Source organism: Armigeres subalbatus, chromosome 2 (assembly GCF_024139115.2).
Source record: "Armigeres subalbatus isolate Guangzhou_Male chromosome 2, GZ_Asu_2, whole genome shotgun sequence".
In the NCBI taxonomy this organism is placed as follows: domain Eukaryota; kingdom Metazoa; phylum Arthropoda; class Insecta; order Diptera; family Culicidae; genus Armigeres; species Armigeres subalbatus.
In genome coordinates this window covers 236,322,629-236,344,544 of record NC_085140.1, presented here as the reverse complement: position 1 = coordinate 236,344,544, position 21,916 = coordinate 236,322,629, and the positions used below count along the sequence as shown (strand labels likewise).

At 42.9% G+C, this 21,916-nt stretch overlaps 2 protein-coding genes across 6 annotated transcripts in view; one reads left to right on the top strand and one right to left on the bottom strand.

Annotated features, from left to right (window-relative positions):
* Positions 1-21,916, top strand: part of LOC134211930 (tudor domain-containing protein 5-like) — a 46,564-nt gene that overhangs the window by 5,579 nt on the left and 19,069 nt on the right. For 2 of the 4 annotated variants that reach the window (XM_062689341.1, XM_062689344.1), the window contains exons 1-4: positions 14,141-14,446; positions 14,513-14,655; positions 15,504-16,425; positions 16,646-16,768. In XM_062689341.1, the coding sequence (XP_062545325.1) occupies positions 14,255-14,446; positions 14,513-14,655; positions 15,504-16,425; positions 16,646-16,768 (1,380 nt within the window). In that variant the 5' untranslated portion in view covers positions 14,141-14,254. Of the gene's footprint in view, positions 1-14,140; positions 14,447-14,512; positions 14,656-15,503; positions 16,426-16,645; positions 16,769-21,916 lie in introns of those variants that run through there. The other 2 variants (XM_062689342.1, XM_062689343.1) reach the window with 2 other exon arrangements.
* On the bottom strand, positions 1,046-2,965 carry LOC134211929 (ATP synthase subunit gamma, mitochondrial-like). Of its 2 annotated transcripts, none has more exons than XM_062689339.1 (4): positions 2,807-2,965; positions 2,426-2,600; positions 2,214-2,350; positions 1,046-1,834 (listed from the first exon to the last, which is right to left on the bottom strand). In XM_062689339.1, exons 2-4 carry the CDS (start codon positions 2,587-2,589, stop codon positions 1,242-1,244), a joined length of 894 nt encoding a protein of 297 aa, XP_062545323.1. In that variant the 5' UTR covers positions 2,590-2,600; positions 2,807-2,965; the 3' UTR covers positions 1,046-1,241. The 2 variants fall into 2 exon arrangements, with proteins under 2 accessions (XP_062545323.1, XP_062545324.1); XM_062689340.1 differs by having other exon boundaries at positions 2,426-2,597; positions 2,807-2,962.

Here is a 21,916-nt window from a genome sequence, read left to right as displayed (position 1 = left end):
TGTTAATTCCAAAAATGCTGAAGGTCATTTTTTAGCTAAGTATATATTAAACATGTTGTGAAATTGCACAAATCGCTTCAAACATAGTAATTAATTACCACTCCGGGTGGCCTATACCCGGAATAAAGGCAATAGCTTTGATTGTACCATGAGAAAACAACTAAAAGTTAAGCGATTCGTTTAACTTTAGTTAAAATTTGACAGTTTGATGGTTATTTGGAACAAAATGGATTTGGCCCCAATTTTCTTGCGAACAAAGTTTTACTGTCGAACTGTCAAATCTAACCATGCTCTGGAGCAGGGTTATTTTAATCCACGGAGAAATAACAATCGAGTTGTCAAATTTTAACTAAAAGTTAACAATTCGCTGGAATAGTTCACATCAAGCAATGAAGACGTTGATCAAGAGCCGTCAGCCATTTCTACAATCAGTTAAACAAAAATCTTTTATTTAATATAATATTTTATTCGCGTTATGCGTAGCGTGACATTTGGCAGATGGGTGGATATAGTAAATTGGAGGAATGGAGAAAGCCAATATAACACAATGCCATTTGGCATAACGAGTTAAATATCTAAGGGTCATTTGGCATAATGTGTTGAGTATCTTAAGGCCATTTGACATAACGACCATTTGGCATAATCGTTGAAAAGATGCGTCAAATACGGCACAGCGACTATTCTTCAAAAGTACGCATTTACCAGGAATAAGGCGAAAGAGTAAATTATTATTTTTTAAACACGCATGTGCTCAGAATAAGACAAAAATAAAAATGACTCTTGTAAAGCACGTGTTTGCCTGGAGATTCCACAATTCTCTTAAATGTATGCCAAATGCTCCAAAAACATTATGATTATTTTTGTGTTTATGCCAAACGGTATTTATGCTTAATAATCCCTGGCTGTTCAACTCGTTATGCCAAACGGCCTTATGCCATTTGGGCTAGTCCCGGACGAATTATCTATAGTATATATTTCGAGAAATGTTTCGCGTATGAACTAGCTGATGTTTCTAGGCATTCTTTCTTCAATCAACCGCACCTAATTTTAGTTTAATAAGATTTTATCGAATATCTGTGTACTATTTAACCCAATCAAGAAATTCGCGTGACTTGTTACCGAAATACAACGTCCTGCATTAACGTAGCCACTCTGTTGTTATGAGTTGGCAATAGCCGTAAGCAGATATATTGCAGAACCTGTTGTTTGAACAATTGCATTCACAGAAGCATACCACAAGCTTAATCCTTGCTCTCCAGAGCCGAAGCACCGGAAATGATTTCAATCAACTCACGAGTGATGACAGCCTGTCTGGTTCTGTTGAAGGTCAGAGTTAGTTTGTCAATCATCTCACCGGCGTTCTTTGAAGCGTTATCCATAGCAGTCATACGTGAGGACTGTTCCGAACAAGCTCCTTCCTTCATGGCGAAGAAAAGCAGCGAAGCCAACGAGAATTCCAGATAATTCTGGATAACATCCGAATCAAGAGAATCATAAACCGGCAATTTTTCTGCAGACTCCACGGACTTCAAGCTGAAGATGGGCATATCAGCGACGGCATACGACACCACTGACTTGAACTTGTTGTAGATGATCTTGCCGTCAGTGTATTCGTATCCAAGGTTGAGGATGGCGTTGGTCAGCTTGGCAGCATCCAGGAAGGTTGGTGGCAAACGGCCCACCTCATTACAGACCATTTCGATGTTCTTGCTGTACAGACGCTGCAAAATTGCACGCGACTTATCACCGACACAGACCACCTTGATGTTGGGATCGGCTGCCAGGTCGCCACGGATATGACGAGCCACACCAGTGTGCACAGCTCCGCACAGACCTGAAGTAGAAGAAGGTACACGCATTGAAAAAAAAACATCTCCACGAGAGGAGCCAGCCTTGGGCTGAAAGTCTATTTAATAAAGATATAAAAAAAACATCCCAGAAGTAATTCTCAAAGATTAACAGAAGTAGCACGATTTTTTGAAGTCCGTCCTCCATTTCATTAGATTTTTGCATGCGATGACAATGAGCATGACTCGTCGGTGACTGTAGCAACATGCATTAAAACTATTAAAATTTAGGTGCAGTAATTAACAATTCAGATATTATGTCTGTACTAAAATCTGACATCGAAAAATCCGCTCATTTGTAAACAACTCGGCTTTTCTGCCGGGATCATAAAATCTTCCTCATAAAATAGCTAATAAACTACTTACCTCTATCAGAAGTAATGGCAATGTAGAGCTTTTTCGGTTCTTCCTCCTTGGCAGCCACTTCCGCCTTCTCGTAGAACTGTTGAGCCCCTACGCCATAAGGCCTAGCCTGCTTCAGATCGCGTTCAGCACGGGCGTATCTAAAATCAAACATTTATAATAAATATAACCTTTGAATGCAATCATCGACGGATTTTACTTCATTAAAAACTTACTTTGCCGCGGACACCATCTTCATGGATTGGGTGATCTTCTGGATGTTCTTGACCGACTTCAGGCGGATCGAAATGGCTTTCAGAGTAGCCATTCCACGGTTCTGTTGACCGAGGCATACCTCTGCGGGCACCTGAGCTAAAACCGGAACGACGGACTTGAACATTTTGCGTTCTTCTGGAAGCAGACAGAAATCACAGGTTATTACACAATTTTTTCGCCGTCACTTCAACAGTTCAATCCTCAATGTTCTCTCGCTGGTTGGCGGAACCGCAAGTGTTATGTAAGATTCGTTTGCCACTGATTAACAAAAAATAACCCAGCAGCGTTGCATGACTTTCAAGTAACACAATTTAGAGACAATTTGGATTATAACCACTAACCTTCGGAATTACTCGAATCAAAAAACGATCGAAATTAGCCTGAGTTTTCTCGGTCGGTCGGAACTTTTTTCGTCCGATAGTTGCGGATGTCAAGAAAGATGGTCGCACACAGGTTTTCTTTTTTTTTTCAGCAAAGCAACTTTTTATTCCCCTTTTTGGTGACAGTGCTCCTCGCAGGGCTGCAAACAAAAAAAACATGCCAAAAATACTAACGGCTTGTTTGAATATTACGTAACACAATTCGTTTAATCATAAGACGATCCCCACACTCAACTAAATTATCTTAAGGACATCATAAGCCGCATCTTATGAAGCGTGAAAAAATAATCGATTTCTATTTTCATTGAGAGTCTTATGAAAATTAGTCGGTCAGTGATGAAATTCATTTTTGTATCTTATAAAGTGCATACACTGACAAAAATTCAATCATATCCATTATGTGTGGCACACATACATTTTGACTATAGCATTTCCCACATAATGGCTATGTGAATTCACATGGCATATATGTGGAAACACACATAATCGTTATTAACTAATAACCTTTATGTGGATTCTCCTATAGCGGGTGGTTATTAACTCACACATAAAATTCATTTGTCAATTTCTTTAGATTTTTGCCAATAAAAATGTGTGGATTTTATTAGTGTAGTAGTTGTCTACAGAAAATAAAACATAAGAGTTGTCTTATGATTTTTATCACTTCTATTTATGTGAAAAACTCATAAGACAAATCTTATGAAAAGAGAAGTCAACATGGCGAAATAAGTATATAGACCATCAACCCGAGCATCAACCGGGAAAACTGAGTATCGTCTGTTTCTATTTTCTTACAATCTCCAGATTACCCCGCAGTTAAGAGCCGGTTGTAAATTGTAGGATAAAATGTGTAGGTAAATGATTCCTCTAGTTAAGGTTTTCTCTCGGTTTTCTATTGTGTTGTTTAGAAACAAAATCACGATTTATATTTTACAGAATTCTGTTGGCGACAAGGCACATAAGGTGAATCGCATTGGAGTCCAATTAAAAATCTACATAGCGCTTTAAAGGGCACATAACTCGAAAAGTAAACGACAGGCAAAAGCGGAAAGTAGTTTTTCACCTTTGCTCACTTGCAGCATACACGAAAAAATGGTTTACAGATGTGCTAACCGCCTAAATATTCACATTTGTGCGAGCAAAAACGCGAGGTGAGGGATAGCACGGCCATTGTGCCTGCCATTTTTGGACGCCGCCGTAACTCACCTGTTTTCCAGCCCATCGGTATCATTGAACGTTTGCCACCATATGTAGAGGAAAATACCAGCGCGGCGATTCTCGAGTCTCCCAACTGATGCGTTGTAACCACGTAAAGACAAAATGGTCGGGGTTGTGAAAAATCGCGCCGAACGGCATAATGACTGACTTGTTACATTCTCTTTGAAAGGGGAGAACATGAATTATTTCATTTCAATTAATGCATACAATTGTTGTATACGATGTTCTCAGTAATGGCAGTGCGGGATAACAGATATGATTTGTGATCCATTGAAAACTGGGAAAGTGACGGTTAATGTTGGTGAATTGTATATTAGTTTATTTTAAAGATCATTGAGCGTTTACACGAGTTTAAAAATTAATAAATAAATATGTTTTATTATGATTCGCGACTTTCATTTCCTTCTCTTTTGAATCTAGTTCTCCCACACAATATATACAAATCGTATTGAAAATATTATGACCTTCATATGTAAGCATTATTGGTGTTCATAAGATTCTCTTATGAATTTCTTTATGAGCTTTGAAAAGGCTTAATATTTTCATAAGAATATCTGATGAAAATCATTCTCGGTCATCCCGCATAAATAAAAACAGTTTGCCTTACTGTAATTATTATTCATATGAATTAAACGAAATGGTTACTATCTGTATAATAATCGACTTAAAATATGATTGTAAGTTTATCTAAAACAAATACCATATTAAATTTTCAATCTACGACACCATATGCAGTAATTTCGTAATATATTGTTACTATACAGTTTTTTATAATCCATGTTTGATTTTGTTCTAAAAGAAAATGGTAATTGAATGTGGCTGTCCATCAACAGATATAGTAACAATGCTGAATGCGGCTATGATATAATCATGTATCCTCTGGAGCTAATCATATTTCGTTGCGATTCCACACATACATTTCAAAACCGTATGGTTCAATGATAAAACTATGGTAAGCGTTTTTCTTCTGCAATAAGTGTGTGTATCTTTTGAAAGACGTACGACTGTCATGTTTTGTTTTGATGTGTTTAATGCTGGGTTTTCTCAAACAAGTCTTTATGTTTGTGCAGAGTAATTAGTTTGTTGCGCCATTAAAAAGGTAAGAATATTATCAAATTTGTCTGCTAAAAAAGCAATTTCTAACAAAATAAATAATTCATCCTGTTGTTTCCCACAGTTTCCTGCAGTTTGAAGAAAGGGATGCGGCTGCCCAGGTACTGATGCAAAATGATACCGCATCGCGTCGCAAGAAACACAAACGGCAGGAAGTTTTTACCCGAGGAACTATGATGCTGTAGTTTAGTGTCCGATCGATGCCAATCGAAGATGAAGGTGAAATGCCTCATTTTGAAGCTGGATATTAACAAGGACCGCTTGAAGACGCGGGAACGCAGTACCGCTGGATGACAAGCAACTCTGTTCAAGGTGAAAAGCGAATATACCAAGAAAACGGCTGCGGCTTTCGTCGTTGTAAACAGGTATCAAACTACCGGTTCCCTAAATTATCTTTTTGCTTCTATTCAAGTATATATTATAAAATATCCAATTACTTTAATCAGGAACATTCCGCTTTTCATAATAGTGAGGTTTGTGGAAAATAAAGCATAATTAGCATGTTGCATATTTATCGTGTTTTCATCACAAAAAGGAAAAAATACCAATGGTTGCTCCTACTAATTAAAGATAAGAGATACGGTCCATCGATTTTATCCATATATCATTTTACTGTATCTATATTATAACCTATGCTGTTTTATCGAAAAACGAGGATTGTAAGTGAACCATAGCATATATTGTGCATTGAAAAAAATGTACTGGAAAACAGCCTATTTTGTACAGTAATTATACTTAACCGCCCATTACTCATATGATTGATTTGCCAAACACAGTATACTATACAGTAAAAACCATTTCTGTAGAGGTTGGTTTATCATCCTTTTAAACTGCAAACTGAATAGTAGAAGTAACGTTATTTATTATCAGCAACGATCTGAGAGATGGTCCAATTATAGTCCAGAATTATGCGGGATATAACATTCAGTTCATAAGAAAATCGTACAAAGTTTATTAGTAATTCTTATAGCAAAAAAACATAAGATGTTCGTATGATTATCACTAGTTTTCTTGGTTGAGTGACCAGTGCGTGAATATCACGGAGATTTGTGAATACACATTTTATGTCTTAAAATTACCCACCTTCAGAAGCTATATGAAGCTGTCAAAAGGATGGGTGATTTCAAATTTTGCTTACCCACCTTTAGACACCAATACCCACCTTTAGACAGCTCTGTTTTGTGCGGAACATGTGTATTTTTCACTCGTTTATGGATGAAAAAATACTTAGCACAATTTTTGTCGTCTGAATTAAGAATGCCGTCCGTAATTAATAGGACAATTCATTTTATTAGAAGTTTAAGCCTGTGTTTATTTTTAACATAATGTTAGCCTGGATCCGCTTTCGAAAAGCTTGAAGGTAAGTGTTTCATAACCAAATGACTGTAAGCGAATTTCCCTGAGCTCATTGTATGTTTTTCGTAGATTAGTTTTGTTCCTGAGGAGGTTCCTGACATCACGCCTGACATTATATGTTTTCACCGAGAATGTGGTGTTTTATCCGACGGCATGACCCATCAAGAAATGAAAATATTGACGAGATTGAATTACCAGAGATATTTCTAGCACCAGGAATGACGGTTTTCAGTTAAGATTTGCTTTTCAAAAGGCTAGTTGAACCTTTATTATGTATATGCTACTAAATATAAAGAGACAATAAATAAATTACATGTCGTATTATGCAATTAATTTCGGTTTTCATGTTTATCACCAAATCCTCAGAACCGCAGAAAATGTTTATCAAAATGAGTATTTTTCACCCATCTAGCCACATTTTTGTTTCTGATAAGATGGGTGAAAAGTATACATTACTTTTGACGTACAGCATCCCTACCCACTTATGGGTAAACGTACTTTACCCACCTTATGGGTTAGTCCACTTATTTCCAAGATGGGTGAAAAAACACCCATTTTTGGGTTTTCCCATTTCTCCGTGATGGTTTCACAGTGTGACGTCACCACCCCCCTGGCGTCCTATACTATCACAAGGGGTTTGACAATAGCCACCAATGAGAATAGATAGAAGGTGAGGAAGAAGACCAAATGCAAGTGTATTAGTGGATGATAGAAAATGTAAACAGCAAATGGTGACGTACATATTTGCACGGCTTCTTATGGGTGCTCGTTCGAATGTAGTAGTGAAAGGTTTTTCGCCATACACGAAAGGCACGCACACAGTATATGGATTTCCATACCTTAGTATTTATTTTCATTGAATAGCCACCATGTCCACGGACGGTAGCTCATTACCGTCCGTTGTTATTGTACGAAAATAAACATCATGTGTTTTGTTTACTATTTGTTTTGGTTAAATCTGAAAATTGTTTTTAAAATAATTTGCAAGATTTACATCATTGACCATGGAATTATGTTATTTGATGATAAAATATAATAAACTTACGAATTGGAGGAATCTACAGGTGAAATCAAACGCTACACGAAATCATTTTTCGTAACTTGTTCTCCCGCTCCAAATCAAACAAAAGTTATTATTATTGTTTATACTGTGGCGAGCATCAAAGTTGAAATGGTCCGGGGATGCAAATCGAACAACATTCATTAGTGAAAATTAAATGAACTAAATGGTGTGCTGAAAGATGTTTTAGGATTATATTTACATGCCCATAATAACTGGTATTATTTTTGACCAAATTGAAAAAGTGTAACCAACAATATTTTGGATTAAATCTAGTTGCTTGTGAAGGCACGATTCGGGAGAAGTACTTTTCAAAATGTATGCTGGACATATTCATGAAGATGTTCGCTACGCTGAGAAGCATCTCTTGCCACGGGGCTGGACGTCACACCTATTTAGCCATGGCTGCGTCCTGGTGAATTTCTTCCATATTTGACAGGTATCGGTGGTTTGTATATAAACAAAGGTTCATCCGCTTGCTGCGGGAGATAGGATAAACCTCATGAACCTACCACCGATAAATGTCAAATTGGGCTCATTCGATTGAGTTTTTGAGGTTATGTTTATTCGATGTAAAACCTTATATCAAGCATAATTTTTCATAACGACGTATGTAACAAAAGTAAACAAAACGGGGTTTTTAATACAACGTGACAATCACACGCGGTTTTATATAATACGCATCGATTTTACTGATTTCAGATCTTAAAATTATTTAATTCAATCTTTTCGCGAATCGACGTATGTAAAAATTTCTATTTTTGAAGTCTCACTGTTACATACGTCGCTTTAACATATGGGAACTAAGAGCGACCTATGTAACAAAAAAAGCAAAACAAAACAAAACTGCAGTTGCGTCAATCGTGCACTATGGAAAACCGACCAATGTACACCGACGTACGTGTAGCATACCGGTGTATGTATAATTTTATCGTTTTTCACAATGAATTTGAATGAACTGAGCTTTACTGTGAAGCACGCTTATTACGTGTCATGTAATGATGCATGCCAGCGGAAAAAAGTATTGAAAAAAGATTTAGTTTTAAAACAGTTTTAGAAAAAGTTTTGCCAACTTTCTGCAAAGGATTTCTCGAATCATCATAATTGTTACATACGTCGTTATGAAAAATTATGCTTGATATGATTTCACAGTGTGACGTCACACGTATGTAGCCAAGGCTGCGTCCTGAGGGCAAGAAGGCAAGAGGGCAAGAAAACGCCAAGTAAGAAGCGACCCAAACGCGCTACCATTAAGGCGAAGCGTCGCCTGGATGGTGCACCGGAGCCTGAAGGGCGTATGCCCAAGAAGGCGAAAGGCACTAGACAGGCACAAGTTGCTGAGCCACAAGCTGGCCCCAGCCAGCCATCGGTACCCGCCGAAGGGGATGCGAATCCTTGGCAACTGGTCAGTAGGGGGCGGAAGTCGAACACCCTCGACCAATGAAGAAAGTGAGAGACAGAGGCGAGGCCTTGTTGGTGAAAACCGACAAGGACAAATACGCCGATGTCCTTAAATCGCTGCGAGCGGCCGATAGCCTATCGGCCCTGGGCCAGGACGTGCGCAGCGTTAGACGTACCAAGAACGGTGAAATGATCTTGGTACTGAAGCGTGGCGCGCAATCCAGCGGGCGGCTTACAAAAGCTTGCCCAGGAGGTCTTGGGTGACGGCGCTCAGGTTAGGTCGTTGGGTGCGGAAGTGACCCTCCAGTGTAAGCAGCTGGATGAGGTCACGACCGCGGAAGACGTCGTCTCTGCCGTCAAAGAGCAGTGCGGCACAGAGGTTGAGCGGTCCTCTGTACGTCTAAGAGGGGATTCTTTGGTACGCAGGTAGCCTATCTCAGACTACCGGTGGCTGACGCCAAAAGGTCATCGAGAAAAAGAAGCTGAAGATCGGCTGGTCAGTATGCCCAGTAAGCGTGCTCCAGCCACCTTCAGTGGACAGGTGCTACCGGTGCCTTGAGTCCGGGCACAAGTCTTATGACTGCAAGGGCCCAGACCGAAGCAAGATGTGTCGTCGCTGCGGCGAGGAGGGACACAAAGCACAGGAATGCGACAAGGCACCTAGGTGCCTTATCTGCGCCAGTAAGAAGCAGGCCCGGAACCATGCTATGGGCGGGCCTGCGTGTCCCTTCGGAGAAGCCAATCGGAAAAAGCCGTGCAAGTAACACAGCTGAATCTGAATCACTGTGCACCTGCCCAGCAGCTGCTGTGGCAGGCGGTCTCGGAGTCGAGGATCGATGTCGCCCTCCTGTCCGACCCGTACAACGTCCCTGCCGGCAACGGCAACTGGGTGGCGGACGGGTCTGGGTCGGCGGCAATTTGCACAACAGGCAGGTACCCCGTTCAAGAGGTTGTACACTCCTCCGCGGAGGGTGTCGCGATAGCCAAGATCAACAGGGTGTTCTATTGTAGCTGCTACGCCCCACCAAGGTGGCCAATGGAACAGTTCAACCAGATGATCGACAGGCTATCGGCCGACCTAGTAGGTCGGAGCCCGTTCGTTATAGCGGGAGACTTTAATGCTTGGGCAGTGGAATGGGGCAGCCGCTGCACCAATCAGAGGGACAAGCGTTACTCGAGGCACTTGCAAAACTCGACGCAGTGCTTGTCAATGACGGAGCCAGTAGCACATTCCGTAGGAATGGGGTCGAGTCATGGATAGATGTAACGTTTGTCAGCCCTAGTCTGGTCTCGGACCTGGACTGGAGGGTAGACGAGGGCTACACCCATAGTGATCACCTAGCAATTCGCTTCAAGATAAATTATGGTGTGCAGCGTCCGAGGGCAGGTGATCCCTGTCAGGTCCGTGGGTGGAAGACCACTCACTTCGACAGCGAAGTTTTCACCGCGGCCCTGGGACTGGAGGCCAACACCGACAGTCTAAGCGGGGATGCGCTGATAGCTGTCTTATCACGCGCGTGCGACGCTACTATGCCGAGGAAAGCCCTGCCAAGAAATGGCAGACGCCCGGTATACTGGTGGAGTGCCGAAATTGCAGCCCTACGATCAGCCTGCCTCACGGCTAGACGTAGGACGCAACGAGCCCGCACCGAGGAGGAAAGAGCGGTCCGCCGGGAAGTGTTTCAAGCTGCGAGACTGGCCCTTAACAAGGCCATCAAGAGCAGCAAGAGAGCGTGTTCGACAACCTGTGCGAGGGTGCCAATGCGAATCCGTGGGGTGACGCCTATAGGATCGTGATGGCCAAGACCAAAGGGGCTCTTCACCCCCGAACGGTCACCGGACCGGTTGGCGAGGATTATCGAAGTACTCTTCCGTCCCGAGCCACAAGTCCCTGGCCTCCTCCTGCGCTGCAAGGCGCTGGGAGTGTGGCCGAAATGGTGGCTCCGGTGACGAACGAAGAGTTACTCGCAGTGGCTAACACCCTTGCGATGAACAAAGCTCCAGGCCCCGATGGAGTTCCAAACAGTGCACTTAAGGCAGCGATCATAGCGAACCCGAACATGTTCAGGCTAGCTATGCAGAGATGCCTGGATGAGTGTTGTTTCCCTGAGAGATGGAAAAGGCAGAAGTTGGTACTGCTGCCGAAGGCCGGAAGCCTCCGGGTGACCCATCGGCGTACAGACCAATTTGCCTGATCGACACGACGGGTAAACTGCTCGAGAGGATCATCCTCAACAGGCTCACCCCGTATGCAGAGGGTACGGATGGCCTGTCGAGTAACCAGTTTGGTTTTCGGAAGGGTAAGTCCACGGTGGACGCTATCAATTCAGTCCTCAAGACTGCAGAGGTAGCGATCCAACGGAAAAGGCGAGAATTCGATACTGTGCGTTGGTGACACTGGACGTGAAGAACGCATTCAACAGCGCAAGCTGGGATGCCATCGCGCTCTCGTTACACCGGCTTAGCCTGCCGGTGGGACTGTACCGGATCTTGGAATGCTACTTCCAGAACCGTGTGCTGCTATACGAGACCGATGCCGGTCAGAAAAGTGTTCCTATTACCGCAGGAGTCCCGCAAGGGTCAATCCTGGGTCCGGTACTATGGAACCTGATGTATGACGGGGTTCTGAAGCTAAAGTTCCCTCCTGGTGTGAAGATCGTCGGCTTTGCTGACGATGTAACCCTAGAGGTCTACAGGGAGTCAATCCCCGAAGTAGAGCTAACCGCAGAACACGCGATCAGCACTGTGGCGGACTGGATGAGTGCGAGAGGCCTTGAGCTCGCTCAACATAAGACGGAGGTGGTTATCGTCAGCAACCGTAAGTCGGCACAACATGCAGTTGTACACGTGGGAGACGTCGCGATCACTTCAAAGCGGAGTCTGAAGATTCTTGGGGTCATCATAGACGACAAACTTACCTTCGGTAGCCATGTCGAATATGCGTGCAAGAAGGCTTCGACTGCTGTGGCGGCATTATCGAGGATGATGTCCAACAGCTCCAAGGTGTGCGCCAGTAGACGTAGGCTACTGGCAGGCGTTGCCGCATCTATTCTTAGGTACGGCGGCCCGTCCTGGGCAAAAGCACTGGGGGTAACCAGTTACCTGCAGAAACTGGAGAACACCTACCGCTTGATGTGTCTCAGGGTGATATCGGCCTACCGCACAGTATCGCGCGACGCATCCTGCGTGATAGCGAATGTGATGCCAGTCGGGCTGGTCATCCCGGAAGACGAGGAGTGTTTTGAGCTACGTGGTACCAGAGGAGCCCGCGAGCGTACCAGGGTGACTTCGGTTGCCAGATGGCAGCGCGAGTGGGATAACTCCTCGAAAGATAGACGGACCCACCGACTGATTCCTAACATATCAAGCTGGGTGGGGAGACCCCATCGGGAGGTTCACATCCATCTGAAACAATTCCTGTCAGGCCATGGCTGTTTCCGACAGTACCACCACAGGTTTGGACACGCGGAGGTCCCCGTCTGCCCTGACTGCCCAGGTGTTGACGAAACTGCAGAGCACATACTGTTCGTATGTCCTCGTTTCGACGTCGAAAGAAGAGCAATGCTAGACGTTTGCGGCCGGGACACAACTCCGGATAATCTTATCCAAAGGATGTGTCAAGCGGTGGAGAAGTGGAACGCAGTCTCGACTGCAACCACTCAGATTGCCTGCAGCTTGCAGAGAATCTGGCGCGCCGAGCAACAATCGACAAGCATGACTAACTTGTGATTGGTAAGTTAGAGCGAAAGTGCCGAACGCGAAGAAGTGTGTGAATGGTCTGCCCATGCAGAGGTAATGGCGCAGCGGGTGGCAACCGAGATCGTCACCTCGAAGCATGGCAGAAGGGTGAATGAATAGGTGTATGTATGGACTGCACACGCCGCGCTGGGAGTAGCGCAGGAATGTTGGTTCCTACGACTACTGATACCCCGTGGCGTGGCAGAGGAGTGTGGGGGAGCATCCAAGTCAGTCTCACATGGTACGAAAGGAATGAGTTGAGTCGTGTTGAGCTAGTCTCATATGGCATGAATGAGGTGAGTCAGACTCACATGGTATGTCAGAAGTGGGAACCTAAGCGAAGAGTCCCACAAGGGATGCCAGAGGGAGTGTTAGGTCGAATGACTCGAGTAGTATGTGTCAGCGCGAACTGAATGAAAGAGGTGAGCAGTCTCACATGGTACGATAAAGGTGGGCATAGAATTAGTCCCGCACGGCATGAGAAGGGTGGGCACAAAAGTTAGTCCCGCACGGCATGAGAAGGGTGGGCACACAAGTCAGACCCATAGGAGCGTTAATGTGTGTGCAAGCATGGAGCGTATGAGCATGAATCAAGGGTTTGGGTGGGCATACAAGTTAGACCCACATGGCATGAGAAGGGTGGGCACACAAGTTAGACCCGCACGGCATGACAGAGGTGCAACAGAGTATGTAGGGTGTGTTTGAGGGTGCGATAGAGCGAGCACCCAAGTCAGTCTCGCGTGGGACGAGTGCCTGTGTGAGCGATAATGAGCGAGTACGCTTAGTACTGCCGTCCCCCCAGAAGTAGTACTGCGAGGTAGTTCCTGGGGGGAACGATGGTGGAGCCAAGGGAGTTTAGTCGGTATTACCGGTATGGTCGAGTCCGACACTCCAGTACACTTCCGTGTGGTAGTTTGGCAACTACAATGCACGTGTACTGGGTTAGTGTGTAAATGCATTCTCCCTTGTAAAAAAAAAAAAAAAGGCTGCGTCCTGGTGAATTTCTTCCATATTTGACAGGTATCGGTGGTTTGTATATAAACAAAGGTTCATCCGCTTGCTGCGGGAGATAGGATGAACCTCATGAACCTACCACCGATAAATGTCAAATTGAGTTCATTCGATTGAATTTTTGAGGTTATGTTTATTTGATGTAAAACCACAGAGAACAGACATGGAGGCTCGAAAAAATAGCAAAAAAACATAAGATGTTCGTATGATTATCACTAGTTTTCTTGGTTGAGTGCACCAGTGCGTGAATATAGTGGTTTCACAGTGTGACGTCACACCTTTATGATGGTCGGCATCCCATTTTTCAGTGCACATAAAAATAGCAGCCCTGCCATAAATGGCAGCGTTCTTTTTATCGCAATATGTCAACTCAGCCAGTTTCTGGTTACCCTATTTAAACTTAAAGAGAAAAACCAGAAAAACAAAAAAACATGTTTATTTGAACACTCCCGGTAGCGTGAAAAGCTGCAGGTAAACTATTAAAAGAAAGACGTTCCCGACATTCTTCCACAATGGCAGATTATACCATGGAGGAAATCAAACAGATCATCCGATCGATTGCCATATCTGGATCGTCGTACGGTTTGTCGGTTAAGATGCTTGCCGATGACTTCAAAAAGATGGAAGGATTTGATCTGCCTTATCAGCGGCTAGGGTTTCGAGCCCCAGATGAATTTCTGCGCAGTTTGAACGATACTGTTACGGTAAGGATGGGACTATTTGATATGAATGAATACGATTTTATTTAATAAGTTATTTTTTTCTTCTAGGTGACGGGATATGGGACTTCGGCGCTGGTTGAACCAGTTGTAACGCAGAGCACTCGACATGTCCGAGATCTGGTGAGGAAAAGCAACAGTAAAACAAGTGGGAAGAAATTCTTCAACAAAAGCGGTTCTAATTCAGTCTATCGGTGAGTTAGTTTAATTTTCTAATTGTTTTTCTTTTTTTACTTAAGATTGTAGAAGAATACAATGCTAATTTATTTTACCGTACTCAAACATTATTTTTCGTAATCAAGCTAAACATTTTTGTCCTTTTACAACAAATGTATCAAAATGCTATAATGTCACTCCAAAAATATATAGCCTTTTATAGATGGCTCAAAGACTCATAGAGCTAGTATACCAATCGACTCGAAATATTAGCAAAGTTTTCATATATGTAACCGATTTTCTCACAAAAGTTGTATTCATCAAAAGGGCAAAGTCTAGTTTAGTTGATCACTATTGAATTTGAAAATTATCGACAATTGCAATCAGCAGTTACGAAAGAACTGGGGTTTAAATTAAAACGGTTGGTGTCTCGGCTTAATGATAGCAAGGCAGTATCACTACTAGGTGAATTAATTTATTTGTTTCTGTCTTTCTCGTGTACTAAGTATACGTAAAGGATATACTGCCTGTAATCGCATAACTGTCCCGAATGAATAGGAAACCCAGCAAAGATGGGACAACTATGCGGTTACAGGCAGGCTCCAAAAAAACTTGAGGGAAGGCCCGGAGACCCATAGTGTTATATACCAATCGATTCAGTTCGACGAATTTAAGTGATGTCTGTGCGCAAGAAAAACACTAATTTTTCGAGCACTTATCCTTAACCGAGTAAAAGAGAAAAAGGGTTATTATTCCTAAGATAAATTGTCATCACCATTTACCTACCATTTTTTATGGATGACCGAAACCTTTGGAAAAGTAACCTGACTGTTAAGCATCTCCAAATTGATCATTGCCATTTAAATTTCTTACTTTTCATCAACAGCTCGCCTCCAGAATATAAATCAGACTACGGCAGAAGCAGCAATCAACAGCAGTACCACAATCGATCAGGTACTAGCAACGGATTTTGGAAACCAACCGCAGCTTACATCCGTCAGACCAACAATGATCATTATGATGAACAACGGTGCGACCCTCGAAAAGTCACTAACCAGGAATTCGATTTCCGAGACACGAATGGAAATGATTTCGGTAGTTCAGATGAGGAAATGCCCAAGTTCGTTTTAACTGAAGATAAAAAGCTATCCCAACTGCAAAGTACACTTCAGGAGATGACTATCACCGCCACTCCGACTAAACCGTCCAAGGTTCGATCGAATGATGCCATTCCGGATGATGCCGTGCTTGCGCTGATAAATTCTCTAGAGATTCCTGATGGTGCCATGAATTTAACTGATTCGATTGAAACGCAAAAAATTCCGGCAGGTATTGTTCCGAAACAGTCGGTGCAAATATTCGTTACCGAGGTCCACAATCCGAACCGCCTCTGGTACCACATGGGTGAAAATGCCAACAAAATTGATGAACTGATGAACGAAATCGATGCTCACTACACACATATGGAGCGGGACGAATGGCGTCTCAAGCCATCCAATGTGGCTGTTGGTCTCTATTGCGTGGCCAAGTTTGCCGGCATGTGGCATCGGGGGAAAATAGTCAGTGATTTGGCACACAACAAGGTTCGAGTGTTCTACATCGACTACGGTACCGTTTCCGAGCAGGAGCTTAAAGATATCAAGTTCATGGCCAAATGCTTCGCCAGCATGCCAGCTCAATCCATGCGGGCATCGTTGGCATATGTGAAACCGGTTGGCCATCGGTGGACGCGCGATTCCTGCTGGTCGCTTCTGTCACTTGTTTACGAAAAGATCCTTTATGCGTATGTGGTGGACATCAACAGAGAGGTTGGTAATTTACTTTTATCTTTTATGTGAGTAATATGTCGTTTGTAACTACACCTCAATATTATTAAAGAAACTATCTTGACTTCTCAAAGAGTATTCAACTTGAAAACTCGTTTTCATGACATCAGATACGATGTTAAAAGTCTGGTTCTAAATGACTTTCATGGTATATTATTAACTGGAATCCTATACTCTAGTATTTTTTTTAATTTATTCGCAGGAGAACTTCATGGATGTAGTTCTAATTGATACCACTGGTAACAAGGACAGCATCATTAATCAGCAATTGTTTATCAAAGGACATGCTATCTGGGAAGACGACGTTCCTTACAAGGAAAAAAGCGTAAGTTAAAAAAATCTTTACTAACATTATTGTGATAGACAATGGCGGTTATTACCAGGCCTAGCTTGGGCCGTCGTATTCTGTGACTCTTTCGCTTGTAAGATGTTTAATTTTAACCGCATATAAATGGTCTGTCGTATTTGATTTCAAAGAATTTGAAAGAAGTCCAAATAGAGAGAAGTTTGAATAAAAACGAACCGGCAGGTTATTCTTGGACATAACCGCAAAGTGGACGTAGGACTTGACTTAAGTATGCTTTAAAAGATACCTACGTCATAATATGTCCAAATCTCCACATCAACTAATTTGGATACAAAATCGACGAAAACAGCCCAAACATTATTATAACAATTTTCATAAGAAAATTAGATTTTTTGTTTCTTAAAACCACAAGTTATCAGTCGATTTTTCCAATATCTTGAATTCCGGACTCCGCCTTTTTGTTATAGGTATGTCAGTCTTGTGTTCCTTTCTTTGACAGCACCTTTTCATCAAAAAACCAAGATTTTTTTATGTACAGGTTATCCGACTTGTCAATATCCCCAACTCAGCCATCTTGGATTTTTGTATGGAATTTATGCTCGTTTGTTTAAATACGTTTTGCACTGAAAATTTATGTTTCCCCCCCGCGCTGGTTATTCCCATCTACTGACGAAGTCGGATAACCTGTATACATAAAAAAATCTTGCAAAAAACTACGTCGAACATGAGTAATTAAAAACTTTTCTGGAAGTATATCCGGTCACGGGTGGGGGTGGAACCTCGACAGCGCAACCTTCTTACTGAAGGACTGCCTCCAATGAGCCACCAATTAGCTTAGCAGGGGATGTAGACAAGTCCGTGCGATAGCGACTGAAGGAGAAAGGAGGAGCCTTGAAAAAGGCTGTTTGTTTAGGCTTAGTCCAAATTGTCGAATTGTCTCTGCTTCCCGATTGGTCGGCAAATCAGTGAACGTATTATATCCCATTTCTTTGACAGCCCAGGCGTCATCATCATCGATGTGTTCGTGATGGGCTTATTCTTTTTTACTCTTGTTGCTCGCTGCTGGCGTCTATTTCCTAACGGAATTTTTCGCTCGGTACAGGCCAACAAGCCGAGCAAGCGGGCTAAGAATTGCGGTTCAGGTGGGAGGTGAGTGTTCTTTTCTAAAACAATATTGTTAGTAATAGGAAGACCGAAACACCCGTGGTCGACTCGGGGTTAGTAGGATGGGATAATAAGATTTCGGGAGATAAAATTTAGAATTGGTAACTTGGGACTTGGGTTAGCTTTGTGCGCCAACAGTATCAAACAATGTTTTTCTTCATATTTTTATTAATAGGGGAGCAAGGGGCAATATGGACACCCTAAGGTTTTAATCAATATTAGGTGATTTAAATTGAATATAACTTGGATTTCTAGCAAGTACATGATACTATTACTCGGTAATACCAGTTCTGTTTTGCCTCGTATTGAAAAGAAGTCAATTTCAATCAAATAGGACGTTTTTGTAATAGTTATTTTTTCACTACTCTCGGGAAGGTAGCGGGGCAGATTGGACACCCCCGTGGGGCAGTATGGACACCCTTATAAAATATTAAGAAAATTATCTTACTCGTGATTATATGCCATCGTAACCTATTTTATGGATCATCCAACAGAAATATTACCCAATTGTTCATCTTCCTGTCATGATTTTGTATGAGACACCTAAAATTGTGTTTGGATCATCAACATTCGAAAATCTATTTCCCTCTTTTTAAGCAAGGTCATATATGGTCGTTTTCTATATTAATTCCATGGTAAAATAGGAGAAGATTGATTACGTAACGTATTTTTTTTTATATGGATCCTCACACTTATTGCAAGACGCCTTACCAATCGTCTCTCCTCTAAGCATTACATAATCTATGCATGCTCTTATCCACCCTACTGGCATCACCAATCCTACCAATGGGTTCGATGTGCTGTACTACAAATGTGGCCCAAACCCTTAAGTAGTATTTATTCAACAAAAATTCGCTCTTTTGAGAGAGAAACTCTCAGTTTGGTTGCCGAAGATGGCCGAAGGCGACCGAATGTGACGTCACGTCTGGCATATTCAGTACAATTTTTATAACAGACGTGACGTTTCACTCCGTTCACCCACTGTGATCGACGATAAGCTCACCTTTGGTAGCCACGTCAATTACGCCTGCAAGCGTGCCTCCACAGCTATAGCGGCATTGTCCCGGATGATGTCCAATAGCTCTGCGGTTTATGCCAGCAAGCGCAAGCTTCTGGCTAGCGTTGCTCTGTCCATACTGAGGTATGGGGGGCCAGCTTGGGGCACGGCCCTGCGTATTAACTGCTACAGAACGAAGTTAGAAAGTACGTACAGGCTCATGTGCCTAAGAGTTGCGAGCGCGTACCGTATCGTGTCGCACGATGCACTTTGCGTCATCACCGGTATGATGCCTATTGACATCGTTATCGGTGAAGACATAGAGTGCTTCGAAATGCGCGGCACGAGAGGCATCCGTTGGACTGTCAGGTTGGCCTCAATGGTCAAATGGCAGCGTGCGTGGGACAGTTCCACTAAGGGTAGATGGACACATAGGTTGATACCGGAGATAGGTACGTGGGTCAAGAGGCGCCATGGGGAAATCACTTTCCACCTGACCCAGGTCCTTACAGGCCATGGTTGCTTCAGACAGTACCTACACCGGTTCGGACACTCGGCCTCGCCCGAGTGTCCAGTGTGCGTAGGTTTAGAGGAAACGGCGGAACACGTGTTGTTCGTGTGCCCGCGTTTTCGCACAATGCGTGACCACATGCTTGCCACATGTGGTCTGGACACTACCCCGGACAACCTAGTCCGGAGGATGTGTAAAGATGAAGTTGGCTGGAACGCCGTTTTATCGGCTATCGTCCAAATCGTTTCGGAGCAACACAGAAGGTGGCGCGTGGACTCGAGGAATGGCTAGTTCAGGCGCAAATAAGAGGTGGTCCAAGGGTTCGGAGTCGGCTTCATGGGTCATACCGGTGCCCTGTGGTCGAACTCGATCCTTTTATCGAACAAGTGGCCGCGTGAAGAACAACATGGTATCGTCGCTTTCCCGGCGTCGGTCAACCGGGCGGGTTCCGAGCCCGAGGACGGAAAGGGGTCCTCGTCAAGGCTGGGGCAGGCGTAGGCACCGCGTCGGCAAGTCCCTCTGTGTGCTGGCGAATAGGCCCTATCGCAGAAAGGTCAATTTGGGGTGCACGCGGCATCATCATTCTTGATACCAGTCGTGCAGAGGGAAGCAGGCGCGAAGTCGACCCTTCCCACCTTCCGAGGACATAGGGCGTGGTAAGGCCACCTGGAAAGCCGGCAATGCGCTGGCACGATACCATGGTGTTCTTCTAAAAAAGCGCGTCACGATGTTCGTTGCTGCAAGGACACGCAGCTAACCTCGAGGATGCGTTATGCACTGGCTACTCTTTGACGCATTCCTTTCTGGTCGTACCGAAGGGACGATAGGCAGCGGCAATGGAAACGGTTTAGCTGGTCGGGGATGCAGTCCTGCCTCCCTCATTGAGGTGGCCCTAACCCAACACTTCCTGGTCAACCCAGGATGTCTGTTGAGCAGATTCCCCTCCATTGTTTAGGAAAAAAAAACCCACTGTGGGAGGCAATGTTTACATTTTTTTTTCGACTAATACAGACTTAGAGGACTTTGGCCCACACCTTTACTGAAGCACATCGCAATGGGTTGTACCGATCAACTTGCCAACGAGATTGCCAAATCTGTACAAAACACTTCCTTTTTTGTTACACTTTCAGCGACTTCTATGGTATATATGACATGTACTGGAACTTTTATCGCGATTTATAATTCTGCACCATGAAAACACGAAAATAACACGATATGAAAGCCTAGTTCGATGAGTTTGAGGTAATGTTTTAATTTTTTAAGGTGTCAGTTCTACCCCCATACAGAGTATTCAGTTTGCCCCAACGCGTAAACATATTTAAAAACTGTTGGAAATTTTGTAAAAATCAAGGAAACTTGTCACAAATGCATGCCAGAGCACTGTAAATAACATAATTTTGCTATGGGATGAGCAATAATTGAGAAATCATCTTCTATGGTAAAGTAAAGCTTATTTTATGGGAGGTAAAACTTATAATTTTTAATCATTGGGAAGACATTTTAACTTTTTTGTCAAATTTATGCGCTAAGAAAATAAAACAATGGCTTCTACGCTATAAATTAGTTGTTTATAAAAGGGTTATAGAGTTCGCTGCATTGAAAGTAGAAAAATGATTGAATTAACAAGAATATTGGGGATGTCCAATCTGCCCCGGGTGTTCATAATGCCCCTGGTCCCCTACATAACTAAAAAACCGACGTTTGATAAAAAATTGATTATCCAAATTTGATTATGTGACAGACTTGAACATGCATGTCAATTGCAACATCCTTGCATCCTTGAAGCCATGATCAAATCAAACGTTCATTTCACGGTTATGTCACAGACATTAGGGGAATGTGGGGCAAGATGGCCACCTTAACCCTTTATAAGGCAGTGGCAACTATATTGCCACCAACAAATATGTTTTTCTATTTATTAACAAGAGCTCTACTTATTATTTCACATGTAGTGACTTTATTTGCTTCCTAGTAACACCCCAGATGAATTTGAGCCATAAAAAAAATGAAATGTCAATTTGAGAACAGTTTTTTTACGAACAGATCGTAAGTTTCGAGTGGAAGAAGGATTTTCAGTTATAATTCGTTAAAAAAACGACAAAGATATATTTTTTCCTGTTGATATCAATTATTTTGAATCTCCTGTGTTAGATTACTACGTGATTAGCGTGAAAAAAGCTTTGCCTTTCTGTATATTTGGTTTTTGGATTTTTGACGAAATTGTGTTTTTTTCCCAAGGGTCCCCCCTTGGGAGAAAAAACGCGAAATTTTTTTTTCACTTATAATGCGTTTTCTGAATAGGACTCTTCACCAAAAAATGTAACGTACCTTGATTTGACTGGTTCTACGTAAAACCAAATTTTTAAAAATCTTTTTATATTTTTGTTGTTGCCTGTTTTCCCGCTTGCCGGGCAGTGGCAACTATATTGCCACCAATGTTGTCCCGCTTCGCGGGCAGTGGCAACTATATTGCCACCAATGTTTTACCGCTTGG